The sequence below is a fragment of the Centropristis striata genome, chromosome 3 (assembly GCF_030273125.1).
Source record: "Centropristis striata isolate RG_2023a ecotype Rhode Island chromosome 3, C.striata_1.0, whole genome shotgun sequence".
NCBI classification, from domain to species: Eukaryota; Metazoa; Chordata; class Actinopteri; order Perciformes; family Serranidae; genus Centropristis; species Centropristis striata.
In genome coordinates, this window is record NC_081519.1 from 6947341 (window position 1) to 6969868 (window position 22528).

The 22528-nt window shown below is 38.5% G+C and overlaps 1 protein-coding gene across 1 annotated transcript in view; it reads left to right on the forward strand.

The window, feature by feature from the left end:
* Positions 1-7165: 7165 nt before the first annotated feature.
* cacna1da (calcium channel, voltage-dependent, L type, alpha 1D subunit, a) overlaps positions 7166-22528 on the forward strand; it is an 88845-nt gene continuing 73482 nt past the window's right edge. Inside the window, exons 1-2 of the mRNA XM_059329838.1 lie at positions 7166-7488; positions 11043-11148. Coding sequence (XP_059185821.1) covers positions 7181-7488; positions 11043-11148 — 414 coding nt within the window. The 5' untranslated portion in view covers positions 7166-7180. The remainder of the gene's footprint in view (positions 7489-11042; positions 11149-22528) is intronic.

Here is a 22528-nt window from a genome sequence, read left to right on the forward strand (position 1 = left end):
AGGGAGAGGAGTTTTCTGCTCTTTGCTGTCAGCTGGGACATGTAGGTGAAGCAGAGGCCTCGGCTCAGCTGTTCTACTCTGGCAGGTAGGATTTTCATTGACAATAATAGCTCAGTAGTACTAAAGTGTGAAGCAAACTGCTGCAAGCTATGGCCATACTGTGGTTGTGGATATTAATGAAAGCTATTTGTGGATGGGTAAATCCATTGAACACTTTAACTGTTAATACTTTAATAGTTGCTGTTTTGTAAGTGCTGGTGTTACTTAAGAGAAGTGAGTCACTTGTTAAGAGTTTTTAAAGGGCTTCTGGGGGTCAAAGCTATCATTTGGTCATTAGTTTTTCATAAGGGTGGGATTAATGTGTAGCAGTATGCATGACAGATGTACAAGTGCTTCATGATGCATTTACATTTGTCAGACTGCTTTTTTTAACAGCATTTTATATGGTAGGACAATGTTAACATTGTCGGCCTATGAGGTGAGGCTTTTTTTCCACAACTAACACCACAAAGGGAATCACATGAAGTTAGTGAGTTAAACCATCATTTATTCTTTTATAGAGTTACAGAGCTAACCAATCACGGGAGTGACAAAGTATTTTTGCATCCTGTATGTATGTATTTTTGTATACTTTTGGAAGCATTCTCTAACATAAAGTTGATATATATTTTAATCTCTGACCCCGGAGCAAAAGCTGCTATAAGGTCAAGTCAGTGTTTCCAGTGTGCAGTTTGAAGGCCCCGATGAAGACCTTGTGATACATTTTTTTAGGGATGTAGCACCTGGTATAAAGGGCTTTTAATATTTAACATTTCCCTCATGTTCGTGCCTGGATTGCCTTGTGTTCCTCCGCTTTCTTATCTGTTCTCCTAGAGCACCCAACACTTGTTTTATTTTTGATTTACAGTAAAATATACAGAGCAACCAGTCATCCATCTTTCCTGAAGTTATGTTTTTTTATGTAGCACATTTCATATGACAGGTGTAGACTCCATGTGATTAAAAAAAATTCAAAAAGTTAAAAAAATAAAGCAAAATTCATTTTTGCACAGACCATATATGATAAGAACATATAAGATAAGAAGGTATTTAAATATATTAAAAAATATATATATATCGTTTAAACAAATATTAAATTTTGAATATATTAAAATATTATTATTATTACTATTATTAATAATAATAATAATAATAATGATAATAATAATAATAATAATAATAACAAACAGGGAATTATAATAGTAGTACTGATTGAGTTTTACCCATTAACCCCATACTAATGTAACTAAAACAAAATAAATGATTTGTGAATGTAAAAAAAAGTTTAAAAATCAACCTGTACTTTAAGATAAAATCTAAAGGTAAAGGGTCAGTGTTATATTTGTTACAAACATCTGAAACACTCCTGCTTGCTCACAAAGGACTGCTGTAACAGGAGAGAGGTGTGTGTGTGTGTGTGTGTGTGTGTTACAACTAGTGTGTGTTACAACTAGATCAGGCAGGCTGGTGTTGACTTACTTTCTCATCACATGCACTGGAAGCGAATAGGAACTGTAGTTACGCTGAAAGGGGGACAGTCTGATGGAGGGCGACAGATAATCAGTGGAAAGGACACATTTTCACTGAGTCTGGCAGGAGAGACATGAACATCATTACAGGAAAAATTAGTCAGCGTAATAGCTACCTCAGTTAAGTGACATGTCTCATTATGTTCATCACAGAGAGTCTGCACCCAGAATGGATGTTTCCAAAGCAGCGATAATCAATATTTTCTGTACAACATGTCCTCAGAACCATATGACCTCATAGGTTGTTTGTTCCTGCCCTCAAATATAACCCACAGGAGCATTTCCTATAGCAGTTTTGGAAATTTTAAACAGCAGTTTGGTTCGGTTGAGGCAACAAAACTACTTGGTTAAGCTTAGCAAAGTACATCGGTATAAAGTAACTACTGCTGGACATGAGGTTGTTATTCTAGTACAGCAGTAATGTAGGTTAGGGTTGGACAATGTCTATTAAATTGGCATATAATGATGTCCACAGTAAAAAATCACGATGGACAAATTGTCACCACAAACTACTCAAATCACATGAAAATCACTAAAAATTAATCCATTACATAAGGCATGTTTCCACTGATTACTTTTTGGAAAGTGGCTAAGTATTTTGGCTCCGCCCACTAGTTAGTTCCCCTCGGCCTCTGTTCCCATACAGGTACTTTTGTAGCGGCTAACCAACGGAGTTCGAATATGACGTAAATAGTTCTGCAACACTTACATGATTATTCAGCGTCATTTTTGACCCTGATGTCAGTGACACGACACTGACAACAGACGCGGCAAGTCCAAACAGGGGAGACATCAACATGGAAGGAGAGGAGACGGTTACTTGTTCTGGATTCTCTCGTCTCAGTCTGCTCTGCTTATTTCTTTTAAAAAATGGCGATGTTATGTTGTGGTTGTGTCAAGTTCTACTCACGTGATATCCCGCTTCAACCATATCCAATAAGCGTCGACTAGTTAATAGCGGCTAGAAAAGTACCTTCAGGCAGGTACATTCTGAGCTGCTACCTGAGCCGCTAACCGGTGAAATTGTGCTGATTCTCTCTCCCAAGCCACACCCACAGCGGCTCACTAGAGGGAAAAGTACCTCATGGAAACGCGCCTAGACTGTAAAAACAAATGTGCTCCTGTTTGACTTAGTTTGAATTAATTCTCTTCTACTTGCCAGTGGTTGATGTGACAGCAGTTTACACCGTGCAGTTGCACTTGTGAAATCAGTCTGTTTAACATTTAATAACTCATAATTGTTACTTTATAAGCACTTAATAAATGTCACCAGAAACATGTGCTCAGGTGTGGGTGCTGATGGGGGCGGAGCTTTTAAATCAGTCAGTCTTTGAGAATTGGGCTGATGGACAATGTCATTTTACATCAGCCCAATCCTAATGTAGGTGATGCAAATTGTGATATATAATGTCATGTGGCTACACATTAAAATAACACTGACTTTGGTTTCTCTGGGGACACAACCTCCTGGGTTTGTTTGACTGTCCCTAAGTTGACCTTGTCGTTCTTTATACAGTACTTCATATTGGTTTTTACCCCTGGCCAAAAAAAATAGAAAATATTTTCTTTCTAGTACAGCTCCTTCATGAAATTGCTGACAATAACGCCTGGATTATCTCGAGTAAACCCTGTGATGATTTCTGGAAGGAGACATTGCTGTTGAGTATTTCATTTTTATTTGTCTTTTTTTTTTGCAGTTACAGAAACACAAGCTGAGGGCCTTCCAGTTACATTATATTTGAGATAAGGCTGACATCTCTATGGACAGTATCTACAACACTCAAACAAAAGCAATCTACATTGATAAATAGCACCACAGGTTAGAAAAAAACCAAAATTACACTGTAAAACCTTTCTGTAAAAGAAATGGCATCATCTTTAAAGTGTCGTAATCACATTTTTATTTCCCAGATTGCATTGCAAAAATCAGTATGACACTGTATAACATCAATACAGTAGAATACTGTTCAGATTTCACTGTTATTTACATCTAAGGGGGACAGTGCAGTTATTAATGACTCATAATGGATCTATAAATAATGTATTTACCATAACAAAGCCATTAGCCAACTAAAAACTTTAATATGATGGTAAGTGTTTAGCTTAGTGTTTGCTGGCAGACTTTTGACAATTATTTTTCTTTAGAATTTCTTTTAACATTTTTCTCTCGATTCAATTAAAAGTTTTACTGTAAGATAACAGAAAAACGACTTAATTTTACAGTCATCAATATAATGTGTATTTATTTTTTTTATTTTTTACATATAATTCACTGTAATTTAACATTCAAGACCATTAAGCAACTGAATAATACTATAAAAATGTAATATATTTATTTAAATGTATCCATTAGATTTATTTACAGATTCTAACTTTCATTGTATGGTCAATATTTGTAAAAAAGAAAAAAAAAAGAAAAAAGAAAAAAAGTAATATAGCCTACTTTTTTTGCTATGGCATTTGCACTTAATACAGGAAAACATGAAAATACAGTAAAATAATCCAGTAAATTTCTGGATAAAAAAGGAGCTTTTAATAAAGGTTACCATAACGAAGTGATACCCTGTAGGTGTAATACGTTGCTAAACCTGTTTTGAGTCCACTCACTAGTTGTCTTACCGTGACCTTCACGTGATGAATGGATGCTGCACGTGACACCCTGTTAAAAGGTGTCACATTTTATTGTGGAGCAGGTAACATTGCCAACATGCCATGATAGCACCTCGGCTGTTTGATGTGAGCAGGGTCTCGTGCAGGAGCAGGAGCAGGAGGAGGAGGAGTAGACTCGAGATGTAGACTCGTTTCACTGTTCAGTGGCGCCGTGACGATAAGCAGGCAGCAGCGGACGAGGATGCTCTGTTGTCTGGTGCGCACTCTCCTGTCTCCAGCTCTCCGCCGCGATCACCATGGAAGAGCTTAATTAATGCAAAGGCTTTATGTGTCGCTCCTGCTCCCAGGAGCGGATGAATTATAACGCGCCGTTTGAAGACCGGACCTGCGTTGTGTTTTATTTCGCCCTCCGAAGCATTGGAGCCGTGTTACCGAGCGGGGAGCACCGCGGCTGAACCGTAAAGTCTTCAGAAAAAAAGGTACATGCACGGTGCGGTTTGTGCTCCACAAACTGAAGTTAGCCTCTTTAGCATAGCTGCGTTTCCTGCATGCAGGCAATGATGAAGCTCCTTCATTACTGTCAGAAGACAGCAGTTATTATTAAATGGCCACTTTCCTGTCGACGCTGTCATGGTGTGTGGAATTAGAGCAGGAGATTCATGGGCTTGTCATGAGCAATTTATACATAAAAAAATGATTTTAAGAGAGTATGGTGAGGGCTGATAGCAGACTGGTACCTTGTCTATAAACTGGCAGAGGTGGGCTCTGGTCATGTGGACTGTCCACTATATTAGCCCTGTAGTGTAAGAGCACCACTGATTGTTGTAATAACAGCTGTTTCTGCTGAGCAGCGAGGACCATCTGACGGCTGTGCGTTGCTCAATTTTCACCATGAGGCGCCCGGAGTCAGCCTGTCATTTCACATCATTTTTGGGGGGGATTTCACCATATCCTACCTTTGGTGGCGACCAAGGAGAAATGCGAGGACGCTTGATGATGGTTATTTTGTCACGAATCGCTCATGGAAATGTCAGTGTTCATTTTCATCATATGTGCACGGTCGACGCTGTCGATGCAGCAGTGAAATTAATATTCCAAAATAAGCGCATTTGCTACGCATTGTTCACATATTGAGGCTGCACTAGCCTCGGCTACATGGAGGCAGCATCGCAGCACAAAGGAGATGTAAAGCCCTGAATTCACCACAAGATGTGCAGGCTTACATCACATTAACACTCATATCACATTTGTTCTGTGCAACATGAAGATTAATTCTTCTTGGAGCAGCATTGCAATGTGACCTTTTCTGTTTCTTCCTCTGCGGGCCTGCTCAGCAGTTCAAGGACTTACACAACTGATGTGACCAAGTGATGCCTGAGAGTGGCAGCTCTGAATTTACAGCTTTATTTGTGTGTGTGTTTTGACATCTGCATTTCATCTGCTTTCATATTTTTTCCCTGGAATATGTTCCATTTCAGGAAGATGTTGGACTGTTTATTCACATCAGAACCAGGCCAACCTGCCATTCTTGTAGTTTTGAGCGGTCCTCAGCTCCGGTTGCACATTTTATTATTTGAGGCACACACCATGACATTATGGTATAATCTTATTTGCATGTTTAGGGGAAACATTAATCGCTTCTTTATCCTTGACGAGACTGCTGCAGTTCAATAAGCTGTCCAAGACTTATTGGCTTTATTCTGCCAGCTTTGATATGTGAAGGTGTGTTTGATGTCAGTTATGTATAAGCTAAACTAAAAGTTCAGTTGTTATGGTTTCACATATTAATTGTAGGCCACTATGTGCTGCATATATAATCAATTAGCCCCGCACCTTTTTACTTTACAGATCTATTTATTGCCTTTGAGACAATTTGGAGCATGTCCTGTACTGTTTACCTGCCCAGTGCACCTCACACACAGCTGGAAAATACATGTTTTGATGGAGAATTATTACAGTTTGAGCGACAATTAACAAATATTTTGACAGATTGGCTCTTATAAGGGGTTTGGTGAATGTGTATAAAAAAGCCATGACCTGCATGCACATCACTAATAAGAAGGACAAGTAGCTGAAGGAGAGACCTTAGAGACATACAAAAGTATAAAAGAAAGTATAGAAACAACAACGGAATCATTGTCCAACGTGATGTTTCACTGTGGACGTCATCATATATGTCAGTTCGCTAGAGATCACCAAACCCCAGTTTGAGCTGACATGGATGTACTTAACCTTGACAAAGAAAACATACTCTTAAGGCGAGTCAAGATTTACTCAGATGTCATGTTCCATACGCAGCTTTACACGAAGTTTAAGAAGAAAAAGACAAAGGACAAGAAGAGAGAGGAGTTAGAGCAGAGATAGAAACACATGCATCATAATGAAGAATGCTAATAATACTCAATTATAATAATAATAATGATACATGACAAGCACTGAGAGAGACACATTTTGAGTTACAAGCAATTTATGGTATTGTACATTATTTAAAGACAACAGAAGAAAAAACTAATGTTTCATGACAATTTTTAAGAATATTTGGGAACATCTCTGCCTCAGCTTATTCAAGCATCCAGGGGCATGAAATCTAAAGGCAGCTTCACCAGATGTAAGTTGTCCTGAGAGGTCTGAGTAGCTTTTAAGCAGGTCTAATGTATGTGGTGGGGCAAGGCCGTTCAGAGCTTTTTAGAACTGGCAGGAGGACCTGAAAGTCTGGTTGGTGCATTAAGAAATCCAGGGTAGTGATCTGAGGACAAATGTAATATGCTCTGCCGTCGCTTAAAAGCAATATCAATTATTCTTTTATTCTAAAAAAGTGTAAAATGTACTGATGTCATCTCTTTCTCTCGTACTCAGAGGCAAATTATGCCAGCAGCACCAGAGTCCCTCCCCCTGGTGACGTGCCAGCTCATTGGTCAGACTGCTCTGCCCTTCTCTAGCCTCCCCGTCTACCCTGGCAGATCCATGCTGCTGGATGCTCCTCACAGAGCCACGCCCGCACCATGAGCGCCAACGGGCCCGCCCCAGACCCAGCCCCCGCGGCCCAAGAGGCCCCTCCTGCCCCGACCCCAGCCCCCGCCGCGGCCCCAGCCGCCGCCCCGGCCCCCGCGGCAGCACCCGCACCTCCTGTCCCGCCCGCCCCGACGTCCACTACCATCCCGGTAGGTGCGTTGGCACAGAAGAAGCGGCAGCAGTATGCCAAAAGCAAGAAACAGGGCAGTAACGCCAACAGCAGGCCACCGAGGGCTCTGTTCTGCCTCAACCTCAACAACCCCATACGCAGGGCCTGCATCAGCCTGGTGGAGTGGAAGTATCCTTTATACGCTGCTGCGTGAAAGATCATTACCTGTTCATAAAGATGAAATTTTTTTGTTTTTAATTACCTGGTTTGATTCTGAAAGGAATTGGAAACTATCTAGGCAAGGCAAGGCAAGGCAAGGCAAGGCAAGGCAAGGCAAGGCAAGGCAAGGCAAGGCAAGTTTATTTATATAGCACAATTCGGACACAGGGACATTCAAAGTGCTTTACAGGGGCAAGATTAAAATACATAAAACACATTAGAAGACATTTAAAAGCGAATTAAAAAAAAAAAAAAAAAAAGGGAATGAATAAAACATTTAAAAGCGAATGAATAAAAATTACAGGTTAAAATGGAAACAGAAAAGTCTTCAGACTTGATTTAAAAGAGCTGAGAGTTGCAGCAGACCTCAAGTTCTCTGGGAGTTTGTTCCAGAGATTTGGTGCATAAAAACTAAACGCTGCTTCTCCTTGTTTTGTCCTAACTCTGGGGACTGTAAGTAGACCTGTCCCAGACGGGTCAGGTCTCTGGACGGCTCATAACGTATCAGCAGATCGGTAATATATTTTGGCCCTAGACCATTTAGGGCTTTATAAACCATCTATACAATCTATAAGTCATTTTACTAATTTATTAAAGAAAATTACCTAACATTCTCTGATTTCGAGCAACTATAAAGAACTTTCACTTTGTGTTGATTTTGGCGGTACCTTTGGACGAAAGTGGAAGTGTTTCCATGCGCACCACCACCTCCACTTGTAAAGATCTTGATCTGGCGAGCGCGTGCATTTGGTTTGAAAGTGAGTAAGAGAAAGACGTAATTTATTTTTATAATTTTATTCTTTTTTAAACAGCTGTTTGCAGGATGCACATTGATGAGGTAATGTATCTAATTGTGACTACGTAAGATTAATAACTGTATTATGACGATGGGGAAACAAATTAAACATTGTCATAGCCACCAGGGTAACATGATTATGTTCTAAAACCAAATCTCACAAGGTATTAAATCAGTAAAATAGCCATAAAACATACCTGGCTAGAACGAATAGAGCTGATTCAGGATCAGTTTGTTTGTAGACCGACCAAGGGTTTTTTTCCACCCGAGCTTTAGCACTGTCGGTTTTATTTTTTTTTTGTTCTTCTGTTCATTATTTTCTTTATCTTTTTGCTGATCCTGCTCCAGTATCAGCCACAAAATAAAACATCAATAATACAATTCTCTCAAAAGAAAAAAAATTTCCTCCTGCTTGCTTTTAACTGAATAACGTACGACTCACTGCCAAAATCTGCTTGAGAAAATGCAAACTAACGCGCTTCTTCTGGTCTATGGGCCGTAAATCATTTCGTCTGAATCCGACCTGGTGACAGGCATCAAGAATAATTATAGAAATATCAGACTGTCTCACTGATGGTAATGTTTGCTGATGTCGGCCATATAGAGGCATCAGTATCAAATTGAGACTGTTTATTTAAAAACTCCTTGTAGCTGCTTTAATGTGAACATTTTTGTTTTGTTTTATATTCAGTGTAGACTGGATATCTTTAAATTTGAGATTGTTTCTAGGATAAAATAAAATGTCACCTTTGGTGCTTGAAAACTGTCAGGGGCATTATTCACCGTCCTCTGACCTTTAATAGACCAAATAATTAATGGATCAGTTGAGAAAGTAATTGCCACATTAATTGATAATGAAAATAATCATTTGTTGCAGCTCCCGTGTGTACATTTGTTGGATCTTAGCTGTAGTAATTATTCAGACGGCCACATTAGGTGATTTCATGTAGTGCTTTTTAAAGTAATTAGACTCGGGCTACTTAAAGACGACAAAAAGAAATCAAGGAATACCTTATTTCTCTCGGTTAGGGTTAGGGTTTTGGTTTAATTGTTCCATAGCAGTGTTTTCTTCATACAAACCCTGGCTCCAAAAAGGTGGGGCAATGTGTAAACAATAAATAAAAACAAAATGCATCACATTTAGATTTAAGAGTGTATATTTAGAAAAAAGTTTGAACATATAAAACATTGACTTTGTACAGTTTTCAATTGAATAAATGGGCCAAAATATCAAATTATCACACTGTTTTATTCACCTTTTCAGACAGTGTCCCAACTTTTTTGGCATCGGGGTTGAAGCTGTAATAAGTAACATCTGAAGCTTAATAGTTGATATACTTTTTCAATCTTTCTCCCAGGTCCTAGTTAGAAAATGAATCCTAAAATACTGGTGGGTTGTGTAGATGAAGGCACTGCCACAACGCAGCTGTGTGACAGTCTGGTTAGCTTGTTGCTTAAGCAGATGCTGTCATCACAAAAGCCATCAGATGTTATAAAGGAGATTGCCTAACGTGAATCACAAAGATACATTTCATAATCCACCTTTGTGTATTTGTCAGGAAAAAAAAGGTCAATAGGGATTTAATACCAGAACATTTTAGGAAATGCAGCTGTGGCCGCATCGGGTGTCCCAAGTTCTGTTCTGCATGCAACAATATTTCTGACTGTTTGGGATTAAAAAACCTGGTCACTGAAGAATAAACTGAATTTAACCCTCCTGTTAGGTTCCGGGTCAAATTGACCCATTTCAAAGTTTAAAAATCTAAAAGAATATAGTTAAAAGTATTTTTTCATACAAAGAAAAACATTTAAAATGTAAAATAAAATTTAAAAAAATCACTGTTTTATACGTAGGTCTTTCCAATGTACATAAAAAAAAAGTTTTAACATCTATTTATATGAAAAAAGAGTGAATTACTCTCATTGAACCATGATCTGTGAGAGCTAAAGAACACCATTGCACTAAATATTGATTAACATGGTTAATAATGGAGTTATTAATAAAATATAAACAAAGTTTTTGGGAGATTTTTGAGTCTCTGACACTTTCAGATAATAACATGCCCCGAGTTATTGCTGTTCCTGAAAAATGATCATAACAGGAGGGTAAAAATATTTTATGATAAAAAATAATTCACTGTGTCATTAATACTGTAATGTGAAGCAAGCTTGACATTGTGCATCAGTTCAATATTTAATTTGTTTTCAATAAAACTTACAGGATATTTTTCTTCAATTCATTAATCATTGTTACAGGGATGCATGATAGGGGTCGTAATTGGATCTTGCAATGTTAATCAAAATGAAAAATAATTTGTGTATCCACGCCTTACACATTACATCCTTACACTTAATATCATGAAAATCAGACCAATAGTTTTTTATAATCCTGCTGACAAACAGACAAACAAACTGAATCGAAAACACAACCTCTATGGCAAATGTAATAAATGAATATGCAACAACTGCTCTACTATTAAACAGTTACATATCTTAAATAGCAGCTAACCGTACAGATCATGCACGGTTTTCTTCTGTTGTTTTAAACTTAAGTCATAAAAAAAGCATGAAAGCCTTAGGATCAGGGACTTCTGATGTCTTAATTACTTTTCTATCTTGTTTAAATTTTGTGTCACAACAGGGGAAGCGTATTTTTTATCCATATGATGTATTATGTCTTCTTGTTTGTTACATTTCCTCCCATATTTTCCTTAACCACCTCTCTCAGGCCATTTGATATCTTTATATTAATTGCTATTTTTGCCAACTGTATGGCCTTAGCTGTCTATGTCCCCTTCCCTGAAGATGATTCCAACTCCACGAACCATGACCTGGTGAGTAGTCTGTCTATGTCACTATAATCCATCCGTCCGTTCATCTGGTGCCTGTTATGTCAGAGTTGCTGCTTTATATGGATGCTCCCATTGTCAACCCGTACGTCATGCTTGAATTAAGGGTTGTTATCTGTATGTTTGAGATAAGAAGTCAGATAATGGAGGTTCATCTCCTCTAGAGGCTGTTGTTGTTTTCTTGTTTGCTTAAGTTATTATACATTGCAAAATGCATTGTTACTTCATAATCTTTGAGTTGACAAAGTTCGATTGTATCAACCTTCTGAGATGAAGATATTGTCACGGAGATGTTGCAGTAACAGTAAGACGCTGCATATAGATAGATTGTATCTTCAGTGTGTTGCTTTATCATGCAGATAGGAAGTATCTGCTGTGCCTACACAGAGAAACACTTTGACATCTATCCTCATTGGTGCTTTATCATGTCATAGTTTCCCTGTACAGAGGTTTTATTCAGCTTTCTATTTATAGAATTTATCGTCATTGCACCACTCTGTGCACCTTGTGCATTTATGTCTGTGTGATGAATTATGGGTGATGTAGTGTTGTAAGCATTGTTCCACAGCTGAGGATGAGTGCGCTCTCCGAAAAGCCAGACAAACACACAGAATGTGGTCCTTACATGAGCAGAATTGAGCTGTAGTGCTCAATGATTCATGAGCAGCGTATACGGCGCGTCTGCAGACACTTGAATGTTCTTGAAAGCTCCGTCTGAGAGCAGGAACATGTTAGAGAAAGGTTACCAGCCCGCTGTAAAAAGACCGGCGGGAGTGTTCCTCTTGTCTGCTGAAACCGATGTGCAAGATAAGCTACAGCTTTGGTTAAAAAGTGTGTCTGGTCTACTTTAGAGGAGTAAGATGTACTGCTTCTTAGTTTGACCTCCTGGAGGGTGACCTCAGGGTGTTTGTTTACACAGCGGTGGTGCAGCACGGGAAAGTGGGCCATCTAGGACGTTACAGTGTCTGATACAGTATATGTACAGTGTGCTGTCAGGGTTCGTTTGGAGGAAACTTTGAAAGAGTTGACTCGTCCTAATAGTGTCAAATGGAGGAAAATGTTCACACTTAAGAAGTATAAGGGCAAGAATCTGGAAAAATGTGAAGAAAGCTTTGCTTACACATCTGTCAAGTGACTGTAAATACAGCGACTAAAGACTATTCTAATAGATGTCAGCATGCAAACTCTTTTTGTTCTTGCTGAACTGGAGTAGTTTCACACACACAAGCTTTTTTTTTTATCTTTGGATGCAACAATCTGACCTGTTGGATTGGTGTTAGCACCCACACTGACCTTATTAAGTGAATCGGTTATCAGCCGGACGTGACCCATCCACATCAGGCTAAATATAGTGTTCATTTCTTTATTTTCTTTGTGAGTTAGTCTTGATGTGTGGAATCATTCTATAAATGTGTTTTAATGCGAAGGCGTTAAAGGCCTACTTGGTAGTTTGGAGCCCCCGGCGCTCCCCCTACAGCTTTGTGGTGTATATTGCAGAACACTGTCCTAAATAAACTCATTCGCGGCACCCTTCCCCCTTTCCCCCGCTGTGCCAGGTTCACTCTTGTACAGTCCCTCGTTCTCTTCCTCTCCCTCACCTCCTCGACTGACAACCGTTTCTTAGGTCTTTTTGGTGGCTCAGCCATAACGAACATGTAATAGTACGAACATTAACAGCTTGTTCTGATAGCTAGCTGGCATGGCTAACTGGTGCTTGACCGCTATATGTACACTGCAAAAAAAGCCAACTTGTATTTTTTGGCCTAAAACAGTGATTTAAGTTGGTAAAACTTGGAAATATAAATTATTGACATTTAGGGCAATAATGTAAGTTAGCACAACAAAGGAAGCCAGTTGTCTGCTCAAAAACAACTTTGTGAGTTGTTGTTACTTATATCTTTAAATTGGGGTTCACAACAAGGGACAATAGTTCTGATAACTCTTATTTCTTTGTTGTGAAATGCGGGAATGCGGTGAAATTCGGTCATTAGCGAAAGCTAGCGGCTAACTGATGCTAGCGGTTAACTGATGCTAGCGGCTTACTCATGCTAGCGCCACTGCTTGTTACAGCTACAAGAGTAGCCATTAGCTTATCAATGCTAGCTCAAAATTTTAGTTGCAACATTAGCTGACATTTCATAGCGGTTTTACAATCGTGCCAATTCAGCACATTGCAGAAGTTAGCAGAAGTAAGGATTAAAAGTTATTATAACTTATAATGTAAAATTATAAGTTAGTACAACTTACAGTTGAGTTGACAAAAATCTGAATTCAGAGTTGAGCAAACTCAAGAACAAAACTTAAAATATTTAGTTTAATTGTCCAACTTAAAATTTTATCGAAGTTTGTTGCCTTGAAATTTTGAGCTCACCCAACTTTTCTTTTTTTGCAGTGTAGGATTACCCTAAAGAGTTTCGTTTTTCTCGCTCATTCTCGCTTCTCACTAAACATTTAATGACGGGGCGCTAGTAAAGATCTTGCAAGGCTGTTTTTCGCCAGGAGACGGCAGGGGGAAGCAGTGGAGGGCCAAAATGTGCACCCACATAGGTCATTTTACCATCACAATGATTTTTAAACTGTTTTCTTAAGTTGAAAATGCTGCATAGTGCTGCTTTAAAAGGATAGTTTGGATTTGTTTTTGCAGTGGGGTTGTATGAGGTACTTATTTACAGTCAGTGTATTACCTGCAGTAGATGTTGTTCGGCACGCCCCCAGTTTGTAGAAACAGCCAGGAGTATTAGCATGGAAGCTAGGCAATGTACTGCTGTGGACAGGGGCAGCAGCAGAACATTTTTAGCCACCTAAAAAACCAATATATATGTATATTTAGAATATTTTGCCAATTTCACAACCCTGTTTAAATTTACGTATCAACACCACCAGACTCCATTGACAAAAACACAAATTTTACCTTGCACAACAAGGGAGTTGCCATCTACTCCTCCTCGATCGATTGGTTTGTTTGTTTCATGACTTTTGAATCAGAATAAACACTTTAAACATCAGTCCCACAATAACAACACAATACAAACGTATTTGTCGAGGTAGTGTTAGACCATCAACTCCTGTGTTCTGCAATTTCAAATGACTGTTTTTGTCAATGGAGTCAAGTAGCTTTGATGAGAGTACAGAATGGCTTAAGTTCCGCCAAAGTAAATTAAAAGGGCTTCATACATACATGTTTTTTTAGGTTGGCCCTTTTTAATTGGCTAAAATACCTTTTGCTGCTGCCACTGTTAGGGAGCACATCGATTAGCTTCTGTGCTGGTCGACCGCCTGCTTCTATAAACTGGGGTCACCTAGTGTCAGTAACACTATGACTTTGGATAAGCACCTCATACTACCCCACTTCATTGCATCTAAACATGGTCTAATCTAATGTGGTAGACCTTTACTGGGACCTCAGTGAGGTGTACTCATTTTAAACGAGGTAAGAAAATATTGGATTGGATTGGTATTTGGTATCACTTAATTTCCAGTATCAGAGAAAAAGTTGCACCAGTGCATCTCTACCTTGAGAACAATGTCTATTTCTTCTACTTTTATACAGTATGAAAAAATGTTGCACTTTACTAAATAAGTATTTTATAATAGTAGACAAATGTGAGTTTTTTTTTAAGTTTTCAAAGACGCTCCTTGTATCTGAACAGCTGAACAGCAGCTCCATTGAGCAAACAGCTCTCAGCGACAGATGCCGCTCACTAATGTGTGTCCCAGCCTCAGACTGGTAATGGGCCGTGTGTATACTGTTGACAGGTGCTTATTTCATACGAGTAACTTTATTTATAGCCTCTACACCTCAGGTCTTTTTTTACAGATTTGCAACACAAACCATTATGAAGGCAGACTGCAGTGTTAATAAATTCAAATCATTGTCAGAATTTAGATTCAAATGTTAAGAGCTTCACCTTCCCATGTGTTCATATCACATCCAAGGGCAGAGAGGAAAGCCTAGGAGCATTTCAATATTTACTCCAGTTATGACAGAATGGCATCAAATGAAGTAACAAATAGGGGTGGGAATTCACAAGTTTTTATTGATACCAAAGCCATTCTTGCTTATCGGCCGGATTCTGTAACAACCCCTATATTGATTCTTGATCAATTTTGTGTGGGAAAAAAATCTAGGTTCAATAATTTAAGTCTGAACAATGTGTAAAAAAATAGTCTGCCTGTCATCTCAAATGGATTAAATAAGATAATATTTGTACAGTATTCATTATTATTTAGGTTTTTTGAGTCAAAGTAAACGCCTGTCTGCATGGCGCTAATGTTACTATAACAGGATATTTACCCTGGTGATCGACATGCTGCTCTGTTGTGAAGCAATGGCACTTGTGCTTAGAGTCATGTACATGGCATCCCTGGAATTTAAGCCTGTGTTGCATAGAACAATGTTTGAGCATATTGCTGGTGTTTCCACTCTCACTTAAAATTGTAATTTAACAGACATTAAAAGCAGTAATGTTGTGATTTTTCTGCATGAAATTAAGCCAAACTTTGACCTATTGTTCCTGTCCGTCATGACTGCTTTTTGTTTCCTGCAGCGCAGATGCACGAGTTTGACATAATTATTTTGCAATGTGCAAATAAAATTAATTGATTACTATGGAGACATGATTTTGATGGACCAGATTCAATTGGATTTTAATTACCATCCGTAAAAACTAAGCTTGCTTGAAAGTAACTGAATTCTACGTCTCATCTCAGCCATTATAACGCAAACCAAAGCTGTAGATGTGAACATGTGATGGGTAATTTTAATTTTGTCAATAATGCCTTCATTATGCCTGTTGTCTGAACCTGTTGGCTGTTACTGTATTCCAATAGACCTTACATACTGTATGTCTCCTCTAAACATGCACTGAAAAAATGTAATTTTTAATTCTTAATTCTTAAAATAATGACTTCAATTGGTAACATTCCAATGAATTAAGTTACATTTTAATTGAGTTATGTTAAACTAACTTGTTATCTTGATTGGAAAACAATTAGTTTGAGTGTTACCAATTGAAGTCATTATTTGAAGTGGCTTAACAATTGTATTTTTTCAGTGTCAGATTGGATGGGTGCCTTTTGTGTACTACCTATCAAACGGTCGAGGAATTCATCATTTAGTTGCTTCCTTCCAGTGTAGTTGGGACAAACCTCAACTTTGTAAAAATGCATACCTGTGCTTCTATAGATTATTCTTTAACTGCACCGCCCATGTTTTTGCTGATTCTTCTACTGATCCTTGTCCATTGCTTGCACAGGACTTTGGTTTAATTCTGCAGTGTCCACATTAAATCAGATACCAGAGGGCAAATAATGCAATCTTTCCCTTTTTCCGCAGAGGTTGAACAATGGAATACTTTGTAGGGCAGGTGTGCCAGCTTGGCCTTAGTTGTTCTACAGAGCTCACGCTGTAGTCACAGGAGGAGCACTAGAGACAAAAAGTGCTGAGCTAGTTTTGCTGTAGCAGCCAGCAGGTACGGGCTGTAGTGAAGATTGCCATTTCACACCGCTCCGCTCTGCAGCCTCACAGGTGGACTGAGGGCCGATATGAAACCTGAGGTGGCCCGCTGAGAGGCCTGATGTGTAAAGCAAGGATCAAATTATATCACCAGGCTGCCCGACTAAGCAGGTTTTTACTCCGTGATACATTCAAAAGAGGTCTAATCTTCAGCACAAAGAGATACTGAATCCTTCCAGGGCAGACAGGTGGACTTCTAGGCTCGTGGATGTGTAGACAGTCTCACTTACATTAACACCTGACAGGTAAAAAAGTACATGAACAGATCTGTTCATGTGTGCCAAGGTGCTGCAGAGCTGCTTTGGGTTAGAACAGAGCAATGCTGCAAAGTCACAGAGGCCTTAATAGCACTTGTTAGTAAGGCTTGGTTAAATGCAGCAGCTCATTATAAATAGAAAGCAATTTCCTCCTTGGGGCGGAACACAGGGCAAAAGATTGGGGTCCTGCTACCACCAGGAGGCACAAGTGAGTAACAGGATGTAGCGAACACGCACGTAAGACAACAACCCTGTCAGGAAGTCACAGTCATTTCTTCATTCTCAGCTTTCCCCTTTCCTGCTCTTCCTCTGTTTAGTCATGTCACTGCAATAGTAAGACACACAACCCATCCTGCACGTGACTGTGTCTCCTCCACCTTGTCTAGGGGACAGACAAATAGTCTGCAACCCTCCTGCCTTTGCTTTAAGGTCATTTCTGACTTATCTATCTGAGACTCAACACCCCGGGCAGCTCCTGCTGAAGGTAGCTGAGCAAAACAATGACCTTTTCATGGTGAATATGATTCATACATCTCATCCTTGGTAAGGCAACACGCAGGGAAGAGCGTATGGTATCATGTAGTGTTTGCCCGTACCACTGTTATTGCATAACTCCGGGGCCGCAGAGCTATTTATTTTACTGGGGACAAAAGGACGCAAACATGTAAAGACTGAAACGTCCGTGCACAAACCAATATAGAGGTCATTTGGACGGCAGCAAATAACTCACAGCTTGAATCAGCTTCACATTTGCATCCTGTGACAAATGAGGATGTCAGCATTTTTTTAAGTCCAGAGATTGAAGATGATGAAGATTTTTCATATATGCATTATTGGTGTTGAAAGAGGGACCAACGGACACATACACACACACACACACACACACACACACACATACACACACACACACACACTTGAGTATTGAGTACCTAATATAAATTCTGGATTTTAAGTGGTTACGAAGAAATAGTTTCCTTAAATGTCAGCAATTGGTGTCACTATTTCAAGTGATTTATACAGGAAGAGGTAACAGGGGCGGGACATGGACACTGTCCTTCCTGTTCAAGATAAACAAGTGAAGGTTGTTTACAGTAATGACAGTTACATGCTTGTCATCTCCCAGTAATGTAATGTTACTTTGTTTACTTCTGTGACACACAATCAGACAGCACATATTTTCTAATGCCATTTTTAATTTATATGACAGGATTTGTACAAATATGTTACATTCATTCTGTTATTTGACATTCTTGCAAATTGTTCCTTTTTTTACAGAAGCTAAACATGGCTACTATATTGAGTAGTAAAATCGCTCCTTTTTTTTTATTAAGAAGTCATCCACAAGATCCTCAAAACTCACATGCTATATGCCTGTCTTAATAGTGCACCATGCAAGTTATTTCTGTGTTGTGAGACACATTTAAAATCAATTTGTGTAAGATTATGGCACACTACTTTATCGAAAATATAGACTGCATAAACAAAGTGAACATACCCACTGTTATGTCACCAATTGGTTTGAAGCCTTGAGTTTGTTATTTTGGTTGCACTATCTTGGTTTTTTAGAGCAAGTAGTGACCTAATTTAGACAAGAGGGTGAAGCGAGGGAGGTTACACTGTGTGTTAACTGTGATATTAATTGGGAACCTTTGAAGTTTGGCTTGTAAAAAAAAGCTGAAACAAAAATGTACTTACCTGAAAAAAAGAACAGACGACATTTTTAGGCGACCAAGATGTCACATTTCCTGAACTTAAAACACACTGTGAGAGGGTGAAATATCTGAGACGAAAAACAAAGGACAACAGCCAAAAACAAATTTAGGGTTATTTTGTTGTACGCAGCTCCATACGCACACGTTGCTATCCCTCTATCCCACCGTAGTAGCTACTTCACACAATGTAGCCATGCCCTAAAGCGTACCTTGCTCTATTGTCTATTTTACTCTAATTGAGACCATAATTTACTAAATCAACATCATGCTGTGTTGAAGAAGACTTGAAACAAGCAATTAAGACCATAAACTAATTAGGAACATGATTACTGATGTAATAAATCAAGTGAGTCTTATAGACTTTGTTACAATCAAGATCCTTTTTGCAACTAGTGGAGTTGCCCCCTGGTGGACATTAGAAATAATGCAGGTTTAAGTCACTACTGCATTAGCTCCACTTTTCAGACTAATGCCTGTTGATTAAAATGCACACTTCATCAGCACCAGCTGCTGAAGGCCAGCAGGCAGCAGAAGTTCCTGTCACAGGTTCAAACACGCTGCAGTTTAACTAATCACACAAATCTATCATCAGTCAATCCTTAAAGCTTACATCGACAGTCGCTTCACTCATGCGCATTTTAACACCTACTTCAATGAACTCTGAGGCCTGATAACAACAAGACAAAAGCCACACGGAAGCAAAGTGCTGTTAATATATTTCCCATTTGCATGAAACTCTGCTGAAGGCGCAAGATGCACATACAGTGTACTACAAAATGAGCAATTATCTACAAAGAAGGCATCATTTCTGATCTAAATACATACCAACAACCATCACAGTGCCGCACTTGTGACTCGCAGCCACCGCCTGTTGACTGATCACAGCCATCAAGTGCCTCAGTGTGACAACAGCCACCGAGAGGCCTTCGCCAGATTGCAGTGGTTCTTGTCAAAGATTATCAGAGGCAAAATGCAGCGAAGTTTCTTTTTTTGAGCTGACATCCGATAATACTGACAGTGCTTCTGTAATATCCTCCATCTCGCTTTTTCAACCTATTTTAAGGATGCGGATTAGGAGCGTGTAAAAGTAGACATTCCACTACAAAAGATATTTCCACTGTAATATTTCTGCTCAGGCTCTCCCTGCGCACACTCGTTGATGTACAGTTTGGATTTGCTTTTCTTCTGTATGAAAGAGCCTTATTTGCCAGCTTTATAGTCACTCATAGACAAACCAAGGTCACAGTAGGAGTGAAACTCTTCAGGCCCTGGGCCAGTAAAACCGTATTGTACATTTATAGAATGCCAAACAAATGAACCAACATAATTTAGAAACTTAAACGCACTACAATATTTCAGGCAGCCACCCTTTACCCTCTGAACCCTAAGCCATTTCGGGGCGTTTTTTGCACTTTTTTACATTTCACTCTCTGTGGCCTTGTATTTTACTGCAATATATAAGTCCTGCACCTCTATGGAATCATCCCAATCATTGCTAGAAGTGGGAAAAACAGAAATGTCTTACACAATTACAAAGTTATAATGACATACATGATAAGAAAGAAAAAACACAATTTTAGTTTCTCTGATGATTTTTTAAAAATTATTTGTCTTTTTACAACCTCTCCTGTCCTCTCCTCTCTGCTCTGTGTAAACAGCCCCGCAGTTCTGTCTGATTTTCAGTGAATATTTGTCACGTGACCATTCAGCTCAGCAAAATCAATCATGGCTTCACAATGTTGCTTAGGAGTGCAGAATTTAATGTTTTTAACAAGATCTAGTTATTGTAAACTCTTTATTTTTGGTGATTTTCTTTTAAATGAGACATGTAGAATAAAGTGATTTTGACAGAAATATCAGAAATTGAAGCTTTGTTTTGGTTTATTTTTTTCTGGCTGAAACATTCAAAACCTATGATTCATTCTGATCCAGGACTGTTGGAAAGTTCAAATTTCAACAATAGTGCCTGTTTTTGGGGGTTTTCTGTGATAAAAAGTTTTTATTTGATTATCTTTAAACAAAAATATATTCTTTCCATCAACTAGAACCGATTAAGAGGGTTAATTTGTTATGTCCTGTTACAGTAAAACACTCAACCTGCAATTCTGTGTTTAAAAAAAAATACTATTAAGTCATTAATGTTGCTGTTTAATACAGTTTTTGTTTTGATGCAGTAATAGCAGTGTTTGGTTTGACTCTACGCTGGGGGAGTTGATGACACGTATTTCCATATGAGGAGCTCTTCATGAGCCAGTGTTTTGGCTGTGTGTGCAAAGAAGAGCGTAAATTTGTACGTGTGTGATGGATGAAGCAATTGATGATGTGTGTGTTTATGCGTGTGTATGTGTGTGTGTGTGTGTGTGTGATGGCTGGCACAAGCAGCTACGTCTGGACTGTGGACTCCCATAGAGATGATGGAAGAAGTATGTGTTTAGTCACTTATCGTAACTGCTCATTTGTGGCTCACAGTAGCACTGTCCCTGCTTGTTATCTTGAATGTGTATTTCTGCATGTGTGTGCAAGCTTGAGAGTGTGTTTGTGTTTGCATGTGTGAGAGAGTAAAGAGGGAGTCAGAGCTGCATTAGCTTCGTGTGGATACTGTGTGAAAGTGCAGCCATGATGAAGTACAACAGCGAGGCATGTGCATAAAACAGTGTGCGTCAAACAGGCTCTCTCAAAGGAGAACAACGGAGGATTTATGATGTTTTTTTCTCTCAGGCTCTGTAAATAACACATGTCTACTTCTTAATATGATGCAATGAAAAATGAATGCAATGTGTAATCAAATATTCAGTATTTCTTGTGTTTTTTTCTTTTCTTTCTTCATACTTTGTTGTTTTATCCTGCTAATACTCTCACTGTAGTTCATTTTTCGGAAATGTTATGTAATGGCATTGTCCAGTTAATTAAATATTTGGCATATTTGTATTTTACATGAAGCCCACATTAAATTCAAGAGATTCAAGATGGTTTTGTTATCTTCTATAACAGTAAAATACAGTTGGAAATCTACAATCTAGTGCTAGCTCAGTTAAATAAATCAATATAAAATATTGTATCACCATAAAGAAGTTTTAAAAAAGTTCCAGTTAAAAATGTCAATCATAAAAATGTAAAAGTAAAAACAGTAAACTGAGATCAGTAAATTGTATATATATATATTAATTAATAATGTAAATATAGATACAGTATGTGAGTAAAACTGTTGTAAAATGGTAAAGATTACATTTTTCCGTACAGAGAACCTGTTATATTCCATTAGAGGATTAATTGTCAAGTCCAGCTACTTTGCTCATCTTTAGCTGTATTATAGCTTTTATTTTATGATGAATATTTCCTTTCAGGTGTAGAAACTTCACTTACAGGAAATGACAAAAGATGCAAATAAAACACAAAACTTGACACCAAACAGAAGAGGTGGAGATCACAGAACACATTGCTGATTGAAATAATTTTGTTGAGCTCAAAATGTGTAGTGTGTGTTCACTTTGTTTAACCTAAGCTAAGGTCGCATTCAGATAATTTACATACATCAGAAACGGTCTTCAGTTCAGTAGGAACTTCTGTTTGTGTGCACTACCAAACCAGCAGCCTCATTTTTATCACTAAGTTATGATTGTTTTTGTGTTGTGGCTTTTTCTGTGTCTTTTTATAGGCTTTTAATGAGAATTGTTCTTTTGCTTCTCTCGTCTTTAGTTTGCTTTGGTTTGAAGTGAAGAACAGATTGGTTGAGTTATGGCAGAGTAGTATAATCCATCACGCACATACTACTGATGTGAAATGAACCAGGTTTATTCATTTTATCATCTCACTTGCTACGGTTAAATCATAATTTTTCCATTAAAATATTTATTTGCATTTGCACTTGGCTGACTTTCCTA